Source organism: Gekko japonicus, unplaced genomic scaffold (assembly GCF_001447785.1).
Source record: "Gekko japonicus isolate JY-2015 unplaced genomic scaffold, Gekko_japonicus_V1.1 scaffold335, whole genome shotgun sequence".
NCBI classification, from domain to species: Eukaryota; Metazoa; Chordata; class Lepidosauria; order Squamata; family Gekkonidae; genus Gekko; species Gekko japonicus.
The window spans coordinates 253,819-275,529 of NW_015165840.1; the positions used below are offsets into that span (position 1 = coordinate 253,819).

The following is a 21,711-nucleotide window of genomic DNA, read 5'->3' on the forward strand; positions in this document are numbered from 1 at the left end:
ACTGGACCCTGTACATAGCTGCCCCAGCGTGTACCTACCTGTTTTAAAGCCGAGAGTTTAGGTGCGTGTTGGATGTCTCGAAGAGAAGTGTTTTCAACTGCAAGCTTCTCTGTGATTCTCTTATGCTCTGGATGCTGAGCAGTTAAAACTAAAGCTGGATGGTTGCACAGTTTCCTTAAATACTGTAAAGCCTTTTTAAAAAGACAAGAAAAATGTTAAACTATAAAGCAAGCAGATAAGGAATATGCACGATTTAAGATATATTTTTTCATGGCAGAACACGGAGTACTTGTTACAGATATACTCATGTGAGAATCTTGCCAAAAATAGGGAGATGGATGCTATACTTATCGCTATTTAGGGCCAATGTTCATTCCTGGTCATAATCACATTGTAGAGTACTGAAAAAAGGTTATGGTCCACAAAGGGTCCCATTGCTTTTATGTTTGGAGAAGAGGGGAGAATGAGGGCTAGACCTTCAGACAGAGTTATTTATCTTGTCCTGGATTCCAGTGTATTTATCCTGTACTGGGCAACTTGAATAAGGATTATTCCCTGCCCCAGGAATTAACACAACCCCCCCCCTCCCCTCCCCATCTTTCCCCAAACTGCTCTGGCATGTAACCTCAGGCTGTGGTGCAGAGCTGTAATATTCTCTCAGTCTTAACAGATCAAGGAGAATGCTGTTAGTAAAAGACAGGTTTGTGTTTATTCTACACCTATTATTACAACAGCCAAAGTGGTTCTTGGCAGTTTTATCAAAGAATAATTTCACAGGAAATAATACACTTGCAAACAAAAACATGTATTTAAAAATGCTCATCTCTCACCTCTGCCTTAATTTTTATTTAAAACATTGGTTAGCTGCCTTTCTCCCTTATGGAACTCAAGGCAGCTTACAATATAAACTATGAAAAACACAATAAAAGCAGCAAGGATAAAACCCATAAAAATCACAGTTTAAAAATTCCAATTAGGAATGCTGACAGGAATTTTGCTGTCATAGCATTTGCAGCCTTTTAAATATGTACTGTAAAATAAAATGAAAAATCAATACAAATCAGCACAGGAAGCACTGAAGCAAAGTAACCGTACCCCTAAGCTTTCTATAGCTAAAAGCTGTGAGGAAGTACTTAAATTTCCCCTGGGAAGCTGTTCTGTAGCTCCTTGTTTAGTTAGCTATTCATTAATTCAACACACATAAGAGAAAAAAGCAAGAGCCCAGTAGCGCAAATACTATGAAGAAGTGAGCAGTGCCACAAATTGTGTAAGTCTTTAAGGTGCTACTGGGCTCTTGCTCTTTTCTACTGCTACAGACAGACTAACACGGCTACCCATCTTGAACACATAAAAGACTGCTTGTTTTAATTTAAGAGAATACTTCACTGCAAAGATGAATTTGCAACGTATTTAGTTTTAATTAATAATGTAATGTGTCTACACCATAGAATTTCATCCCGTTTTGTAAATTTAATCTGGGCTTGTAAAGAAAAATGGTTTCATGTTTTGCTCTGAGAAATAAAACCTTTGGTTCAGGCTGCAGAGAGGCCTACAGAAATCTTCCCAGAGACAGTTAGAACACAGTGACCTTGCCAGCTAAATTGTTTGCAGCTGAAGTGTTGAACTCCTTTGTTATGAGGGCTGGAGATGACATAAATGAGACCTTGTTGGGCCGGGCCATGTGTGTCATAAGATGCAATGCCAGGTAGCAGAGTTATAAACTTGATAAAGGACACAGACAACCACAAAGATATTTTAAACTTTAAATAAAACATGCTTAAAACACTAGCACTCTTTCAATATTTTGTCTGTTTAGCAGTTTCTGGTAACTAACACCTTTTGCTCTGAATTATTGCATCAAAATGTCTGTGCTGTGGCAATCTTATGCTGTTCAGGTGTGTATCTGTAAGCTGCAAACCTACTTTTGATTTATTGACATTCATTACAGAAATCTCATGCTCAGTGTTCTGAGCCTAGGACCCAGGGGAAAACATGAAATAGCTGGGCATGTACATAAGTTGCTTCATGTGCTGGTCAAGAACATGAGAAGGCATCCTGACACAGACTGATGACCATGTGTTTGCTACAAAACTATCCTCTTCCCCAGAGATATAACGACAACTTCCTACAAAGAAAATGTGCTGGGTGAACTTGGTCTGGACACACACTCTCAGCCTAATCCACCTCACTGGCTTGTTGGTATTCCTCCTCTAAAATAGTTCACATTGCTTTCATACTGAGAAAGACTGGCTCACATACACACTGTAGCAAGGCACACAAAAGCTCATACCTTGAACAAAACTTTGTTGGTCTTAAAGGTGCTTGGTATTTCTCCTGTGCAACTGAAGCAGCTCAGCAAACCAAGCTCTCCCTCATTTGTTCCCTCCCTCCCTTCCACCAGGGAGGAGCCTCAGTCAGTGGGGAGAAATAAAAGCTTCTTTGTCTCCTGTATATGATTGAGGCAGCCTGCCCAGGAAGCAAGTTCTGGCTGGTTCCCTCCCTCCCCCTGGGAGGAGGAGGAGGGAGGAGCCTCAGCCAATGCTTTACCAGACTAAATTGGAGAGGAGAATCTTGCCTATCTATCTCTCCTCTGTGATTGAGAGAGTCTGGTAAATCAAGCTGTGACATGGTTAACAGTAGCAGCACATCTGGAAAAAGCAGAAACAGCTAGGGTCTTGCGGGCCGGATTGGAGCCCTCCGAGGGCCTGATCTGGTCCGCAGGTCACATGTTTGAGAGCCTTGAGCTAGGAAGCACCACTTTGCCCTGGTCTTTCCAATTAGCACATTCCAAGCAACTGAAGCTATGGGGCACCTATGTGGGAAAGGGCGGGACCTAGCTGCAGTATGGTTTCGTTTCTCCCTCCTCTGGTTCATCCCTTCACATCACGTGCCTAGCAACCTACAGAGAGTTACATCATCTCTCTGGTTTCTGATTGGCCTAACAGGCCTGAGGTCAATCAGAGACCCTCTCTATAAATCTAGTTAGCCTTTGCTATATGGCTGGGCTTTGTAACCTCTTGGCACTGAAGTATGTCAGTGGTTATACAGCTCCCTCTGTGCTCACATCCATCTTGACTACTGCTTGGAAGGGCTATGCCCTGAACACTTTGATTTGCTGGAGCTAACTGCCTGAGCCGAACCATAACAGCAACTTGGAACCCTGACTCTATGTTTTAGCTATGCTGAATATGCTCAGATTTGTTTTATTCCTTCACAGTCTTGTCACTTTTAAAATATTTTTGCACTTTAAATAAATAACTATATTTTTATTCTGTCATGGTTTTTGCCTTCATTGACCTCAAACCCTACTTCCAGAGCCTTGGCCTTTGACCACCTACTGTTTTGTGTTTGGAAAACTCAGTCTGCAGTCCCGCTCTGATTTTTCTTGTTAATTCCCCAAGAAGCCGGGAGACTTGTCCTTTCCCTCCTGGGCTGTTCCCCCCCTTTGCAACCAAAAGTCCTTACCCAGGGTTGGGACAGGCACTTTTGACAGGGGCTAGACTATGGTTTCGCTATATTTTGTTCAAGCAAATAAATTCCCTGATGCGCTTTGAAGGCTGACTTCAACTGCAAAAACTACAGAAAACCTGAAGGTCTATTAAACTTTCATTAACAAGGAACCAAACAATATGATAAAGTTAGTACCTGGAACACATGCCCTGTGGCTTTAAGCTTTGGTTTTTCTGTCTCCTCAGTCAATGAGGCTGATGAAACAGTTTCTTCCACATCACATTTGGCACGAGATTTGGCAAAATCTTCATACAGTTGAATCTATAAAACAGGAAGGAGTTCCAGGCTCACAGACCTTACCTTCAATTTACCTCACAAGTTTAATTCAGTTTAATTATTGACCACTTAAAAAAGCACACAGCAGCCTCCCACAGAAACAGAGGACCATTTCTACAATGTTATTTGGCTGGGATCAACCTACTGTTTTTTCTCCTAGCCAAGAACAATATGGCCATTACTGGCTTATTGGATAAAAGGCACTGACTAGGAGCAAGGCAAATGGTGCACTGAAAAGGGGACTCTAACTAGGGATTTGCAGAAAAGGGGCCTCTAACTAGGGATTTCCCTACATCCCTGACAGGGAGCATGTAAGGAACAGGCACACAAGGAATATCAATGATGAAACCTGATCTCTATGAAAAAGAACCACTGATTCATGATCAGAGACCTCTTAGACACTGCAGCCCCTGGAAGTGGGGGGAGAGGAACAACTAACTACACAGAAATCTGAACATTCATGTGTAAAACACGGTGCTCCTAATCCTGCTTGCTCTTCCCAACATCTAGGTAAAAATGGAGAAGTTGAAGAATTTACAGACAACTTTCAGTGGCAGACATGCTACAGCTTTACCTTGGATACAAAATTAGCAATATTTTATGAGAAGGACCCAATGAAATACAATAAATTCTCATCTGGAATAATTCCAGGGTTCTGAGAAGATCCTTAACAGGCTGTTTTGTTGCCCAACACCAGCACAAGGCTTAAATCAGTGTTAGAGCTAGCAACCCTGTCCTTTTTCAACTTGCCTGCAGAGAGCTGAGGGTGCAGTAATAGTCTTGAATAATTTTGGGTGGAAGATCCTGCAGTACATCTTCTTTCATCCTCCTCAACAAAAATGGCAAGACTTGTCTGTGCAATGCCTCCATTGCAAGAACACCTACAATACCCACAAGAGAAAGAACATAACAGCAAGCAACAGGATTCTTCATGTATCACACAGAGGCAAATTAGTGATAGGATGCTGGGTTTTTCTAGCACTCACACTACTTGGTAGAGCAATGAGAATTTGCTTCTTACCTGCCTCCTGCTCTCTGCTTGAGCTCCGAGCATCTCTGCTTGCCAATATAGGCTTGCCATAGCGAGCTGCAAACTGGCGCTCAGTGCCCAGAAATCCTGGCATCAGGAAGTCAAACAGTGACCACAACTCCAAGACATTGTTCTGAGCACAGGAAAAACATTAAATTAGAAAACCTTTTAAGAATACCACACTAAACTGGTTCTGAAGAACGTATTGTGTGGTGGGGAACAGGCTTGTGATGTTATCGGCACCTGTCTCATCTCTGAGTCCAAAGAGCGTTTCTTCACAGCTATTTCGTTCCCACAAAAACCTATGCGCAAAAACTGAGTGTGCGTAGACTGAAATGGTTGACTTTTTTTACATGCAATCACCACACAAACCAAGCATCCACACAGGGAGATCTAACAGGCCCTAGCGGAGGACAGGTCCTTGCAGTGAACTGTCGCTATAGATTCCCCTGCCATGAACAGCTGGAAACTTAGTCAGAACTTTTTGTAATAGCAGGTGGCTTCCAAGTAACATTCTGTTATCTTTTTTTAAAGAGTAGAGGAGAAATAGGGATTTACCTGAATTGGGGTCCCAGAGAGTATTATCCTATAGTTGGCAGTCAGCTGCTTTATTGCTTTTGATAATTTTGTTTTTCCATTTTTTATGACATGGCCTTCATCAAGTATACAGTAGTTAAATTTAATATTCCTAGGGAAGAAAACACAACTAAATCAATATTGTTTCTAAAACAAATAACATATTAAATGAAATAGAAACAGTAGTTTTCACCTGAAGAAGTCAATGTCATTCCTTACAACATCGTAAGAAGCTACAATGAGGTTGTGTCTTTTTACGTGGTGCTGCAACCTGAACAGGGAAAGATAGAAAACCAATTAGGTCTTGAAGCATTTGGGGTGGGGGCGTATACACAGACAAATCTCTTTTAAAATATCAAAGATTTTCCCTCATAATCACAATAGACAATGATGTGGATTTCAGTGCAGGTTGTAAAAACAGGCTTCTTGAATTTATAACTGTGTGGTTTCCTGTGACAGAATATTTGAAGCACAAGGTTATTCCTAGAAATAACACTTGCTTTGTTTTGAAGCTATACACAGAGTTCAACTTGTATGTACCCGCTTTTGGGGGGGGGGTTAATATAACACCGATGCTTAGTGTGTTTACTTTGTTAACGCATCATGTTGTAGTCTGGATGTTTGTAATTTATTTTGAAAAATAACAAAAAATATTTTTTAATGTAAAAACAGGCTTCTCAATTGTATTACTTACCTTGCCCTTTCTGTAGGAGGACCAGTATAATGCAGTGGATTGAGATACTCTTTGGAACAAAACTTCCCTACTTCATCCACCCAATGGCCTGTAAGTGTGGGAGGGCACACTACTAATGATGGAAGCGGAACACTATCAGATGTTTTAGTTCTTGAATATTCTTGAGCCCTTCAGAGAACAAAACCATATATATATAACATATAAAAATGTTTATAGGGCAATAATATGACTGAGCAGCAGTTGTTCTGTAGGCTACCTGAGACAATGATCCCCTGCAAGAATACAAATGGACTGTAAAGTTTTTCCTAAGCCCATATCATCACAGAGGATACCATGAAGCTTGTATTTGTTAAGAAAAGCCAGCCAATTCACACCTTCCTGTAAAGGAGAAAAGAAAATCCTAAAATCAGAGGAACGGCACCAGAGCTCAATTTTAGGTGATTGTAGTAGAAGTAAAACATCAAGTCCTAGGATGTCTTAACATCAGTACTACATAAAGCTACCAGAACTCAAAAAATGTTGACTGGGGCCAGGAATTTGCAAAATGCTTCTAACATGATTGTACCACACACACCTTTGATTAAAAAGCCTTTGCCCCTAAGAAAAGTTATGTAACAGTTGAGTAGGCTTGTGCCTCAAAATTTGTAGCTGGCATGCAGAAATTTAACATTTCCCAGCTCTGCTCATTCATTTCATGATTGATCTTTACAATTTTAGACGTAATTCTTGATAAATAAAAGCAAGTTACATAAAATCTAATCTTAACTTCTTCTATTTTTGCTCTCAAGTCATAGCTGACTTATGGCAACTCTGTGCTGGAGTTTCAAGGCAAGAGACGTTCAAGGGTGGTCTGTCATTGCTTGCCTCTGCATCACGAACCTGGTATTCCTTGGTGGTTCCCCTTCCTAAGACCGACCAGAGCCAATGCTGCTTAGCTTCTGAGATCTGACGAGAGCAGGGCAATTTTAGCTACATTTAAGTACTTTACAGAAAGATTTCCAGCTGCTTTTAATTTTGTACATTCTAAGCTTTGGTATGCCCTGTGGCAATTACTTTTAGATTGGCATATAATCAAATAATAGCTTAACACTTTTTCTTAATGTCTTTGTGCTAACAGTACACAGTACCCTGCAAAGATGTGATTTATCACGTTAAATGAAAAATCTTGAGGAAATTCAACCAGTCTACAGAATGGAGACTTGTTTAAAGATGAAGGCTCTTGTGTGCAGGAAATGTTTCTATGAGAACTTACCTGTTGATATTTTCTGAGTTCAGCTTTAATTGGCACTGGAATTTTATAGTTTTCTAGTTTTTTCCCATCTAACAACTGTTCCAGAAAATGGCGTTCCTTGGCTTTAATTTTGATTAAATCTTCAGACATATTAGGTGGGTCTGGAATGCCAGCCTGAAACAAGAAAGGATACTCTGAAAAATTACTGGAGACAGTACAAAACTTCTTTTTATTCATGGTTATCAAGATCAAATCAGTCAATCCTAAAATAAATCAACCCTGACTGTTCCCTGGAAGACCAGATACTGAAGCTGAAGCTCAAATACTTTGGCCACCAAATGAGAATGGAGCCCTCACTGGAGAAGACCCTGATGCTGGGAAAGATTGAAGGTCAAAGAAGACGGGGACGGCAAAGGATGAGATGGTTAGACAGTGTCATAGATGCAACGAACATGAAATTGAGCAAACGTCAGAGGACGGCGGAAGACAGGAAGGCCTGGCGTGATCTGGTCCATGGGGTCGCGAAGAGTCAGACTCGAACAACAACATCAAATGTATCAAGCCAATTTGTATGTATGTAAAGTGCCATCAAGTTGCAGCTTTATGCCGACCCTATAGGAATTTCAAGGCAAGAGGCGAACAGATGTGGTCTGCTATTGCCTGCCTCTGTGTACTGACCCTGGCTTTGCTTGGTGGTCTCCCATCCAACTTCAGACCAGGGTTGACCTTGCTTAATTCTGAGATCTGATGAAATCTGGCTACCCTGGACCATCCAGGTCAGGGTAATCATCTACTTTAAAAAGGTACAGGTTTCCCTTGCTTGAAAGCTAGTCAAATCCAACTCTAGGGGGCAGTGTTCAGCTCCGTTTCCAAGCCAAAGAGCCAGCGCTGTCCGAAGACATTTCCATGGTCATGGGGCCAGTGTGACTAAATGCTGAGACACATGGAATGCTGTTACCTTACCACCGAAGTGGTACCTATTTATTTACTTGCAATTTCTTGCTTTCGAATTGCTAGGTTGGCAGGAACCAGGGCCAGAGAAGGGAGCTCACTCCATCACACAGTACTAGGGCCTCAAACTGCCGAACTACAGACCTTCCAGTCTGCAGCTCAGCATCTTAACCTCTGAGCCACCGTGGCCCCAATAATCTATTTACACCTACTGAAATCACTTTTGTAAAACATCACTAGCCGTGTTGGTCTGAAGCAGAAGAACAAAGTCTGAGTCCAGTGGCACTTTTAAACCAACAAATACCTTGAATAAAACTTTGTTGGTCTAAAAGGTGCCACTGGACTTAAACTTTGTTCTAGCCTTGATTGGGTTAACACAGCTTTTAAGCTTTTATAAAATGAAATATTAATTGAACCTTCAACGGTCTTGTACTTTAGGTCTTTTTAATTGTATTTTGACATTAAAAATGTGCTTAAGATCACAATTGACTGGATGTTCCCATTCCATGAGCTACTACCACTTTTTTTTGCTGGTCTCAGCTTTACAGGAAGCTGTACATTTCAAATAATTTCAAACAATGGGGTGTGTGCATGTGTGTGCGCAGATCCTGATGAACTTCTGGTTCCTGTTGCTTTAAAAGGACCAGGCTCCATTTCTGGGTCTTCTCAGAAGCCTCTGGATATCCTGAAATCTGACTTGTACGCAGCAACATGTCACCTAGTTAAGTCTGCAACAGCTCCAGGTCTCCATTTTAAGACAAATGTAAACTGTACACTCCTGGGCTCTGCCAACATGTCCTGAAACATCCTCTCTCCCCCTTTTTTGTACTGTACATCAAGACTGATGAAGTGTTTGGGGGAACCTGAAAGCTTGGGCACAATATTTTGTGTTATTTGAGTTGGTCCTAATAAATGAGTTGGTCCTAATAAAAACAAGTATTATGTTAGTAATATGACCTATAAAGTAGCAACCTAAACTAAGCAGTAAGAGAACTGTAAACTTCAATAAAATTCAGGCTCACTTTTAGAGTAATATTTTCCACATTATGGACGTCAAGCACATGGAAAATGCAAGAAGCATCAACAGCTAAATCATTTGAAAAGCAGGACATATTATTAATATCCTAAATGATAGTACCAAGGAATATTCATGCGCCATTATATCTTACATCTATTTTGTGTAACAAAACAGTCAGACGGTGCATGTACTAGACAATCCAAAGGAAAATCTATACTCTAAAGAGAGATGAGAAATTGCACAAAGAAAAATTGTTTTTCTCCTGAAGTATTTTTCCAAGCAAACTGACTGTCACTGCCCGGCTGTTTCCTGAATTCGCTTATGGCCATTGTTTAAGCAGTATCATGTTGTTGTAAAACCAAACACTTAACCAGGGCTTTGTATTGTACAGGCACTTCATCATTTTGAAACTTGCTTCCTTTTTAGCTAACAACCCCTTTTCAAATATAGGAGGAAACTTAAATGACAAATTTATCTACTCTGCCACACTCATTTCCTGGTATTCTGTTCTACTTCTTGCTATTCATGAACAGTTCTGTAATCTTTCAATGTTAATTTCATGATGATCTAACTTGGGGATTATTTCAGATTTAATAAAAATGTCTTTGAGCACTTACTGGGAATCTAGAATGGTTTTAGAAACTAGAATAGGGGGAATTGGTGTGAAAGGATACATTTAAAAGGTATCACTGCAATCTGATAGCACATGTTGGTAAAAGCCAATTTTAAAAATGTGAGGGAAATGTTACACTTGTCTGTAATGCACATGGTAATCACAACACTCAGTCTAGAACTTTTCAGTATTCTGAAAAAAAAGTATTTTGAAGCAAGAATCAGTGCTAGAAGCTAAATGGGTTCTAGCTGAAACTGCTCCTTGCTGCTGATACAGCTCAATACATTTTTAAGTTAATTTGTTTCCAAACCCAAGCTTTGTTTCCCAGCTGTTTTTTAAAAAGAAAAATACACTAGGCAATAGAATGGACAACTGTAAAAGAAGTTGTTATACCCTACAAAATTGCAGAGACAAAGCCAAAAATTACCTTTGCTCCTGGGCAAATCTTCAGGGTGAAGGAACCTTAGTGGTGGTGGGGGGCATCTCTTACTCGACTTATTGAAAGTTCCTAGGCTGTTTAAGGCTTTCATAGATCAATATCCAAATCTAAAATTATGCTTGGAGGCTAATATAAGTTTCTGTAAAAGCAGATCTTTTCTCTGACAAAAAGCAGACTGCTTGCACTCTGTACCAAGAGCAGCTTACAAGTATAATACATTGAGACAGTCTATTCTTGGGGGCCAGGATACTATGTTACTCATGATCACATTAAAACAAGTTGAAAAAGACCTGTGTTAGTTAAAGCATTTACTAGAAGAAAAAGGATGACAGAGTTTTCCCAACTAAGGGCTCAGATATAGTTTCCCATTAATCATTGAGACGCTTCATTTATTAATGAGGCACCTTGTTTATAGACTTTACAGTGAAAATTTAATGCATTACATGATACTGATGCTATCATCTAGCTTTACATTCTTCCCTGTGATATCTATTACCTTTCACCAAATACTACTTTTTTTTACCTTCTTATACTCGTAGCCTTTTGGGGGGCAAACCTCCCCACCCTAAAAACCCAGAATTGTCTCACTGCAGACATTATACTGTAAACATTTAAAGCTTACTAAGGGCTCTATAAATTCAAACCCCTCCTTGAAAGTTTTGATGAAGGGCACTGACAAAAATAGGAGTAATGAAACATCCAAAGCAAGCAATTGCTGTCCGATGGTTATCACTATGTGCACGTGATGACACTGAACAAGCAGCACTGTAACTCACACAAAATACAAATCTGGCACAGTTCAGTCCTGTTCTTCTTTAAAACTAGTACACCTTCTAGTGACTTCAGTTGGAATTGCATCTGCAGTGCTAACATTTGCAGTGAACATTTGTGGAAAATGTTAATTTGAAGTTACTGCAGAGGGACAGAGTTCAGAATTTATTCTGCTTTTCTGGAGGCATCCCCCAAACCAACTCTGGCCCAGCTATTTGAGACATAAACCAAGATCCTCAAGAATCCCAACAAGGGATGCAAATCTACTAAGTGCTTGGGGTTCAGTTCAATTCATGCTGACACTGAACTGAACACTGGATAGAGCTGGGTGTCACCAAAATGTGGATGACACCCAGCTCTATCTGTTGTTGGGACGGCCAGTCAGATTGTAGTCCGGAAGATCAGGACCTGGCGGTGAAAGCTGTGGCTGGTTGGCTTAGACTGAGTCGACTGAAATTGAATCCGATGAAGACAGAGGTCCTGTGCCTGAGTTGGAGTGGGCCAAGGTTAGGGATTCCACTCCCGACCTTCGATGGGAGCGCTTTAAACTAAACTATTACTAATGCAGATCCCAGGTAGTCTCAGGGATTTCATATCTTCACCAAAGAGTATAGTTCACGCAGTTTTCCTTTGATAATTCTATATTGAAGCTGATGGAAGTCATAAGATTAAATTTTAAAAAACAAAATTCTTAAGGCTCCCCTTGTGATGCATTTTATCCAACAGGGACATCAAGCAGAAGATTTACTTTTTTTGGGGGGGGGGGGGATTGGAGTTTCATCCATATAACCAGGTGGATGTCCAAAAGAAGCTTTTACAGTTGGAAGCTATGTGGACATTCAAGTTACAGACCCATATCGCTGGTCTGAATCAAACACTAGACCTTGTTTCATTTAGTGTCCTCTTGAAAAGTTACAGAAGCATATTTATGGTTTGAATCAAATGCTAGACCTTGCCAGCTTTATTTAGCGACCTCTCAAAAGTACATTATAGATGTCCAAAAAAGCTTTAATAGCTACAAGTTACAGACATATACTACTGGTCTAAATCTAATGGTAGAACTTTCCTGCTTTAATTGATGTGGCCCCTTTAACAAGTGAACCTGCAAACACTGGTCTGTAAATCTGACAATTTTGCTCTCTTGAAATTCCTGCTTGGAGTTTGCATTAGTTCAGAGCTTAGCACTATTCCTCATGGGTGTTTGAAGCTTTGATGCTCCACCTAGGTGTAAAGTGCTTTTGATGATTACTTTTTTAAGGCATTGTATTGATTTGATGTATATTGGGGGTTTTCTGCTTTAAAGTTAAATCTTATGAATTCTTATGAACATTTCATAATACAAAAACAAAAAACAATAAGACTTTGTTATTTGAATATTTACTCTTTAAAAAGCATATAGCATTTAGCTTAGGCTATTAGACTACTTCACTTCTAGCACACTTGGAGAGCGGCTTAGCAATCACAGTCCCTACAGTTTGAGAATTCAGAAGTTAAAGAAAACGCATATGTATTTTCAAGCAGAATTGAAAACTCTGACTTACCTCAAGAGGCATTAATCTAATTAACGTAGCAAAGCACTGAGTGGCCATGAAACGTACGCTGTCAGCTTGATCGCTCATTCTGCCCAGAACTGGGACCACAAGGAGGACTATATAGGGAATAATTCCAACATCTAGTTGCTCCATTACAGCTGGATTAGTAATTAAGGAATGTCTCCATTAGGGTTCTACCCTGGCTTATTTTGGTTATGTACCAAATTTTATTTTACTATCACCTCAATCTGAAAGTTTTCTGAATATGAATCATTATGTAGAACATACAATGAAAATATTTGAGAATTATAACAGAGATATTACAGCAACATTAACATGCCTCATGTTTTTTCCTATCATTGTTTAGATAGTCGTTTTCTTACAAATCAGAGTAGATATAGAACGACTGTTAAATGCCAAGAAAATACATTCAAGGACTCAAAGGTGGTATTTTAACATATTAGAGCACATTGTACTATTTTAGTCTTAACAGATTATCAAACTACTTTAAAACAACTTCTGACTATAGTAGTCTTAGTTTTGGTAGAAAGGCAAAAAGCCTCACTTTTAGCTTCTTTTTAAAATATATATATTATTGGTTTTCCACAAAATCAAAAATAGAAGTGGGAGAAATACATATTGATAGATCAGCTCAAATTTCTCATCCATAACTCTATTAGTTAACAAATGTTTTGTCACTTCATCAGAAAACATTGTTGTGCTTAGACCACTATATGTCAAATATTACATATTTCCTTTATAACATGCCTTTAAACAGTCTATCATTATTTAAATCATACTATCTTTTCATGTAGATATTTTCCTGATCTACTACTTTGATCCAGCTTTTTCTTGAAGTTTATCTTAACGATATGCTGTCATTTCTAGATACAACCGGAAAGAAAAGGAAGGAAAAGAAAACATACTATGTTCACAAGCTTATAAACTTTGTAACACTTTCAATCTTATTCCTTATAAATATATAGGTATCCTAACTAACATTTAGAGGAAGAAAGGGAGAGAAGAGAGAGAAAAAGAAATAATTTCCTAAGCCTTTCTTCAATTTCTCTTCCCACAGCATGTATATTGTCTCATCTTGCAATTACAGTTACTATTACATTTCTTCTTAAGAAGTACCACAGCTCATCTTAATCAGTCAGTCAGTCACTCATAGTCCCAATAATCTCTATCAAACTCAAACTGTAGCCCTTAATTCTTATCTTCTTTTTCTGCCTTATTTTTCTTAGTAGAATCCTCTCTTTGTATATAGCAAAGATTCCTTTTGTCGCCTTCCTTGTGTTTTCCCCCTCCTCTATCCTACAAGCACTATGAAAGAAGCTTAGGAGGGGAGAGTATATTTAAAAGGAACTAAAGAACTCCATTACTGCTCATCAGAATGAGCCTCTCTCTAGATTTCCATAATATTGCCCACAATAGTCCAATTATCTTAGATTCCTGCAATGCTGCATTTCTTTGTATTTTCTAGTAAATTGTCTTCAGGGACTAGAAGGTGAGAGTAAGTAAAGTTTAGGTTGAGGGAAACAAAGCTGTACAAAGCCTACACATCAGCTATCATAGCATCCCTCACTGTAACTGTCTCAAGTAAAGTGTTAATGAGTTCTCTACTGAAGGTGTCCCACTGCTCAAGAAATCCAAGTACATTTTGTACTGGCATTTATCCTGTCATTTTGCTGCATTACAGGCATCTGGAGCTTAACATCTACTTTTTGGCCTTCTTGTGTGTTCTCATACTAACAGCTTATCTGTCCAACAACACACAGTCAGGAGCACACGTTCTTTCTGGTGTCAATGTAAAGAGTAGAATATTCTATCTCCCATTTTCTCATTCTTTCATTTTGCTCCTGCAGCACTGTACAAGTACCCGCTACTCTTCCTGTTACTGCTTTGGCTAAGGTGAGCAACACGAACTGCGACTGTCACTTCTTCCAACCTCTCTTCCCCAATCAAGACCCCAAGAACTCCACGTCTCATCTTCCCCATCCAACATCCTGGTTTAATCTGGGATTTCTTTCTGATCCACACTGGTTCCCATAAACTGGGGGTGCTGAAGCATCAGGGAAAAAGCAGAAAGGAGTTATAGCACAAAATGTTACAGGTTAGATACTTGTGAAACTATGTAATGCAATGCTGACCCTTACAAGACCAGCAGTAACCGTCATATTTATTTTGCAGAACAAACCAATATTAATTCATACTGACTCGTCTATAATATAGAGACTGGCACTACCTACGATATAACAGGCTTTTTTTAAACCTAACCCATCCAAATGGAAGTGTCTTTAACTGGACACAAAGCTTTATGATGAATAGCAAAATACAGACTATGCTTTCTTTGAACACTTCCACATAAAGTGGCTTATTGCTGCCATTTAGCACATACCTAACAAGCAGCAAGTTTTGCACTGTATTTAGTCAAATATTCAGATTGTGACTGGGATCCAAAGGGCTATCCCCTTGACAACCAGGATACTGAGCCCCCAGGGTGCTACTGAAGGTTGGTGAATTTTGAACACTGGACCCCAGCACAACACAATTTTAGACAAATAAACTAACACTGGCTTATAAAAAGCACAATCAGATGAAACTGGCTCCCGTGAAAATGAATATCACAGTAAGGCTACCCAGGTGTACATTCTCTTTCTAACAAGTGAAGACAGATAAACTTCATACTAAACAGCTTAAGAATATCTTCTACTGGAAGCCAAGAGAATGGACTATTTAACATACTTCTGAAGGTAGGCAAAAAACCCTGTAATCATTAGGAAAAGTTACAAGGCTGAAATGGTGTTTCCAAAACACTTTTGTATGTAGTACCATAGTTCTATGGCATATGTCAACCCAGAATTATAGGCAAAACAGAGATACTGAAATGGAACATACTTTGCCATTACAAAATACTCTTTGTTTTACCAAAACTAGAACCATTCTACACCAGGCCAGTCAGAAGCGAAAAACTCTGCTTCGACACAATTATGATATATATTCACAACCAAATTTGGTCAAGTTCATATGCTCTTAAAATTATTCCTGTTTTGTTGATCCTTAGGCTTCACAGAGTTTATTAAATCTTCCTCTTCAACGTACAGATGGAGCATACTTGGTAGTGAACACAGGAGTAATTCTGCCTTTACTTAGGAAAGGATACAAGCAAGAGCTTCAATTGCACCCTCTTGTTTGGTACTGTCATCTATAGTACCCAGCCAAGGAAGAACCTTTTCCAGGAAAATGTGCATGGTTTCTATGGTAGCTATTCTGCTCATTACACCAACGCAACGAGCAGCCATGTGTCTCACTGCAGTGTTGGGGTGTTGAAGGCACATACACAGATAAGGCAAGTGCTGGACCAACTGCAAAAGGAAATAGTATTTCAGTTTTATTTATAATCAACTTAAAATCCATTCAAGGGACTATTTCACCAAAATATTGTGACCCATGTAATATCAGATATTCTTCCAAGACACAAGAGCTCTTTTTACTATATTGTTACTACAGTAAATTCCCCATCCCACCCCTTCTGACTTATCAGCCTCTTGTCCAGATGTGCCTGGAACAAATGCTCTCCAATACAGCAGAAAAATAAGTAAAATGGTGTCTATTTTTATCAGAATTAAAGTGAAAATCAGAGCATATTAAACATTCAGCAGCTTAAAAGCTTTTACTTCTGAAGTTCCTTTCAAGTCCATCTCAGTGAAAAATACTCAAAAGTGTTTGTATCAGTGTTCCCTCTAAGCTGAGTTAGTGTGAGCTAGCTCACAGTTTTTTAGCCTCCAGCTCACACATTTTTGTCTTAGCTCAGGAAATATGGCTCCAGAGCAAACTAGTTTATGCAGCAGCCAAATCGCTCACTCACAACTTTAATGCCAGTAGCTCACAAAGTAGAATTTTTGCTCACAAGACTTCACGGCTTAGAGGGAGAATTTCACTGAAAACATTTTAAAGCTACAGAAAGTAGTATTTTTCAACAACAGTGAACATTGATTGACTAGCTGGTGCTCCATTTTGACTAAGAACAAAAACAATCTGAACATAAGGACTCTAATTTCAGATAATTTCATTTCACAATAGCCTGAATTGCAGACTGTTAACAACTTTTTATTTTAGAATGCGAAAAAAACAAAAATCACCTTGAAAATCCATACAAACGCATACCATTTAAATATATATTAGTAACTGAAATTGTGTCACAACTTAATTACCAAAGAGTGAAGTTGAACATCCATAGAGGCGGCTGTTGTTTCAAAAACCTGTAGAGAATTCACCAATTCCTGGGCTGGGCCATCTCCCTTTTCCAAGAGCAGCTTTAGATCTGTTGCAAGAAATATGCCATATCAGAGAATATTTAAAGTGCAATTTTTTAGAATGCCCACATTTTAAGAAATGCACATACCAAAGTTGTTTATATCAATGTTATTCCTTAAGGGACCAACCATAGCATCCCAGAGATGTGGCAAGCCCACAGCCATTTCACCGCCAAAATGTTTTGCAATAGTGGATAAAGTATATTCTGCACCTCTCCTCTGCACAACGTAGGGTTTCTGGGCCTAGAATTACAGAAAGTCAGTATAAAAGAGTTAGGAAGCTAGTCATGAAGAACACAGTACACTTCTAACTACATAGTCTCCCCCAAATTAATCAGGCTCATTTGGACTACTGTATACAGTTGGAGTATTGTGTACAGTTCTGGTCACCACACCCAAAAAGGATATTATAGCATTGGAAAAAGTGCAGAAAAGGGCAACTAGAATGATAAAAGGGTTGGAACACTCCCCCCCCCCAAAAAAAACAGCTTTAAAAGGATACTTCACACAAACTCACCACTGATGATGCACACCGGTAAATTAATACTAAGTCCGAACAGTTCTATCACTTATTATCACCACATAATACAATGCTTTTCAAATTCATCCAGCTGTGAATGCTCAGATTATGTACAGGCCTGTGTGAACCAGCCATCATGAGTAAAAGAAACCCTTTCTGCACAGGGTTTTTCCCCACACTCACAGCTGTTCTGCTTCCCAGTAAAATTTGTGTTCTGCATCATCTACCGCTTTTGCTTCACGGTATATTTTTAGTTCTGCATTGCCTCCCGGTTTCGCCCTGCATTTCCATCTGGTTATTTTTTAATTCTGCATTGCTCAGCTCTCAGTTCGGTGTCACTCCATTATTTACCCAGGTTTTCTGAATGCTGTTTTGCTGCAAATTTTACGCCCCCCCCCCCAATCCATGCCGGAGTAATTTAAATGCATAAATATTGCCTTGGATTTTCTCTCCCCACCCCTTTTCTGACCCCCTTGGAGGCCACTCCTCCGACTAACCTTTTCTGCATCCTCCCAGGGAGTTTTTCGTCAGTTTGCAACTGAAGGGAAAGTACTGCGTGGGCACGGCACATGCTTTGAATGGGAGCTTTTTTCTGAAGTGGTTCCCCAAGGACTTCCATGTTTGCAAGCACAGGGTGCCATGGCCATGGGGACAAATGCCAAAAGGCACTCTGCATGCTGTGAAATGGCCACGGTGCTGAGCTCAACTATGCTGATTACACCTGGTACAGGGAGGCAATCAGCAGCGTGGTTGGGCTTAAATCTGTCTTTTCTCTTTCACTGATTCACTTTTGGAGGAAAAGCAGGGACAGATTTCGGGGGGGGGGGGGCTTTGCAAAGACAGCTTCACCACACCAGCAGTGCCACTTCCCGTTGCCGGGAGCTGCTGTCTGCCCCTCCCCCCAATAGGTGGTTCAACACAAAGCTAGAGGCAGGAGGAGGGAGGGAGTGAAACATCTATTGAACTTTTCCCTGCAAGATGAGAAACCCTAATCTCTGGAACTGTTTCTGCTGGAAAGGTTTCTCCCCCTCCCCTCAACCCCTTGGAGGAACCGCGTCCCCAACCAGCCCCGGCCACAACTCCACAATCACCACCATGGCAGCCGCCACTGAAGCACAAACTAACCAACAGACCAGCCAAACTCTGAGCTCGCATCCCTTTATGGGTCACCCATACCTGAAGTAGCCCAGCAGTGGCGAGCCAAGCAGGGTGGGGAGTGAGAAGAGAAAGGGGAGGCTGCGGTGTGTCCCATCGCTTGCATGCCAGCTTGGTCAAATCAGTGGCCATTTCCCCATGTTAGTTTCATTCATGGAACTGAACAAGGAGGGTTTAAATTGAAGGCATAAGGAGCCAGGGATGGAACGAGGATGCAAAAATGAACAAAAATAAAGAAGGGTGAATGTCAGCATGGAATGAAACTGACACCGGGATGGGAAAGGTTTGAAGGCATTTGGTTCAGTGGTCCAAAATAGCTTGTGAGATGGCTGCCCCTAAAATGACAAATTTACAGCAGAGAACAAGGGACTTGCCATGCTCTGTGCAGAGCACTGGGACGCTGCATGTGGGACGGGCGGGAGAATGAGTGAGGGCATCAAACCCTTCCTGCTTCCAAGGCTCCTTGGCTGAGAGTCGGAGCCCTCCGTGGCCAGGAAGACCCACCTCCGTGGCCAGGAAGACCCACCAGGGCCAGAGCACCTGGGGAGGGATCCCTGCCACAACAAACAGCTCCATGTGGCTTCTTGCCGGTGCCCCAAATGAGGCACGGGGGAAGGAGGCGGAAAAGCCCAGCGGCAGTGAGCCAAAAAGGCTGAGAGCGGGGAGGAGAGGAGAGAAAGGGGAGGATGGGGTGTTCCCCAGCCCTTGAATGGACACTTGGCCAAGACATTGGCAACTGGACACCACCTCCCACAGGGCACAGGTGATGTTAACCACAATTAAGCAAAAAAAGGTGGTGTTTGGCTGTAGATGCAAAAGGCATGATCTGCATATTTTGCGATTCCTGGGGGGGAAATCCAGAAGTGCAGAATTACAAGCACTGAATCCAGAGTATAAGCAAAACAGGATCGGCTATGGAGAAAGGGAGAAACCTATGCTTTCCTGTGTGAGATCTCTTTTGTTCCCATTGAAGCGCTGACAGAAAATGATAGTATTTAAAAAGCAACAGCGATGGTGCGAAGACGCAGCACGACAGAGTCTAAGGGATGTTAGCCGGAGCCGCAGTTGGAGCAGCTGCGCGCCAGAGGAACTCCATCTGAAGCCTGCCGAGGATGCCGTCGGCCCATCAGAGGTGCCGGAAGCAACATCAGAAGCCCGCCCGGAAACAACAACAGAACGTGCCGCTGGGTGCCGGTCGGCAGCCCCTTCCCATATGAATTGTGGCCCTAGATTAGGAACAATTAGTATATTCTTCGTAAACCACTCTGAGACCCTTCGGGGTCAAGGGCGGTATATAAATCGAAATATATATATATATATATATAAATAAACATTTCCTTTTTCTAACCAAAACCATAGGTCATACACACGTATAGTGGAATACTTTGTAATGCATTTAGAAAAACAGAAAATTTAAGGTCTGCACTCACTTCATCAAGCTCTGTGATCATATTCCCACTGCTACTGGTGGGCAGATCACCAATTTGAGTTTTTGTGGCCTTTGGTGTAGGACCTCGTCTGCTTGTGATGGCAAATGCTGCTTTTTGATGCCTGTACAGTGTGATTATACCTCTGTGCTTGGTGACTGTATGATGCATCCCACCTCTTTCAGAATTGGATCCTGGAACAAACAAGATAATTGAAAGTTTTAAGAAACTACATGGAAGATGTGCCAGCATATTAATTCTGGTTTTCCCTGCTGGTTCTGGCTTGTTTTTTTGCCTACAGGGTTTTTTTGGGGGAGGGGGTGTTAGAAGAAATTATCAGTTTCCTAATAAAATATGAAAGACAAAACATGGAAACAATAAGACTCAGCAGGGCACGATAACAAGCTGTTTGAAGTACTACTATGGTGGAATGTAAGCAAGGTACAGTACAAACCAGGTATAACCAACTTGACAAAAGGCTTGTTTTAAAGCCTTCTCTTTCATCCAAGACAGTTCCTAGAAGAGAGGCTCAGGTCTATCCACTCCCTTATGGTAAGATGCAACTGATCTCATCATGGTTACTGAATCCCATGCCTATCTGAGAACAAACTTGCTATTTGTTTGAAATGCTTCTTTGAAAACGGCAGAAGCATAGCTGTGTGATCAAGTACATCCAGTGAGTGGTCAACAGGAACCAGCAAATTTAAACAATGCATTTTAGGAGCTTCTGTAATGATTTCCCATTCTTCAGAACTGATACCTGGAAATTTTCTTTGGCATTTTGAGATTCTCTGCAGCCTAACTTCACAGCTTGTTGAAACAGTATCTCTCCCCAACACTGAACTATGAATTCCAGAGTATTTTTAGGCATCCTCCTTTGCTGAGGTTTCTCCTGAATTATATTGCAGTAGTCTGATTTGGTACAGCAACAGCTCCTGCCCTCAACTCCAAAAGTTGTACAGGAACCAAAGTTTGATGTCTCAACTAACCTGAGAACTGACAGCTGGTTAACATACCTTTTGCATTTTCATGGACACTCTGGGGTTGGGCTGGACATGATGCTAAAGGTGTAAGATGTGGGTCCACACAGAGTGAGTTGCAAAGGTTTTTAATAATCTTTGAATTGGGACACGGAGACCTTGTTGTGCACTGCTGAAGTAACTTAGCAATACACAAAGCTGCATGATTTTGCACTAGTGTGTTCTCTTCTTTCTTCACAGCCTCCATCAGAGGTTTTATCACAGGGTTTAATTTTTCTGGAAGTTGCTCCAGGTTCACAACAGCACAAGCAACAAAGGTATGCACTCGTAGCTGCAGTGTTTGCCATTCCTGATTTGTTTCTGTAACAGTCATTTGGACTTGTTGTCTCTTGCCTTCCAATTGCTGTAAGACTTTAGGATTTAAATTAAAAGAGGATGTAAATTCACTGAAGATGGTAGTGACCTAGGAAAAAGAAAATTCAGACTTAAGTATGCTTCTATCAAAAGCAAATTGCTCAAGCTACTTTGGGAGGATACTAAAACAATTGCTTAAACACAGAAGGTCCTAGAAGTTAGTACCCATACTATATCCAAATTCAAAATAAAAGGCTGCATTTATGAAACATACAGAGCAAGAAAAAGACTCTGTATGTCATCCCAGTGTTTATG

At 40.6% G+C, this 21,711-nt stretch overlaps 1 protein-coding gene across 1 annotated transcript in view; it reads right to left on the reverse strand.

The window, feature by feature from the left end:
- Window positions 1-21,711, reverse strand: part of BTAF1 (B-TFIID TATA-box binding protein associated factor 1) — a 55,658-nt gene that overhangs the window by 5,967 nt on the left and 27,980 nt on the right. Inside the window, 15 exon segments of the mRNA XM_015410988.1 lie at window positions 39-191; window positions 3,646-3,771; window positions 4,537-4,667; window positions 4,808-4,949; window positions 5,375-5,504; window positions 5,586-5,663; window positions 6,087-6,254; window positions 6,343-6,464; window positions 7,339-7,491; window positions 12,651-12,799; window positions 15,808-16,009; window positions 16,859-16,968; window positions 17,050-17,203; window positions 20,066-20,256; window positions 21,079-21,505. Coding sequence (XP_015266474.1) covers window positions 39-191; window positions 3,646-3,771; window positions 4,537-4,667; window positions 4,808-4,949; window positions 5,375-5,504; window positions 5,586-5,663; window positions 6,087-6,254; window positions 6,343-6,464; window positions 7,339-7,491; window positions 12,651-12,799; window positions 15,808-16,009; window positions 16,859-16,968; window positions 17,050-17,203; window positions 20,066-20,256; window positions 21,079-21,505 — 2,436 coding nt within the window.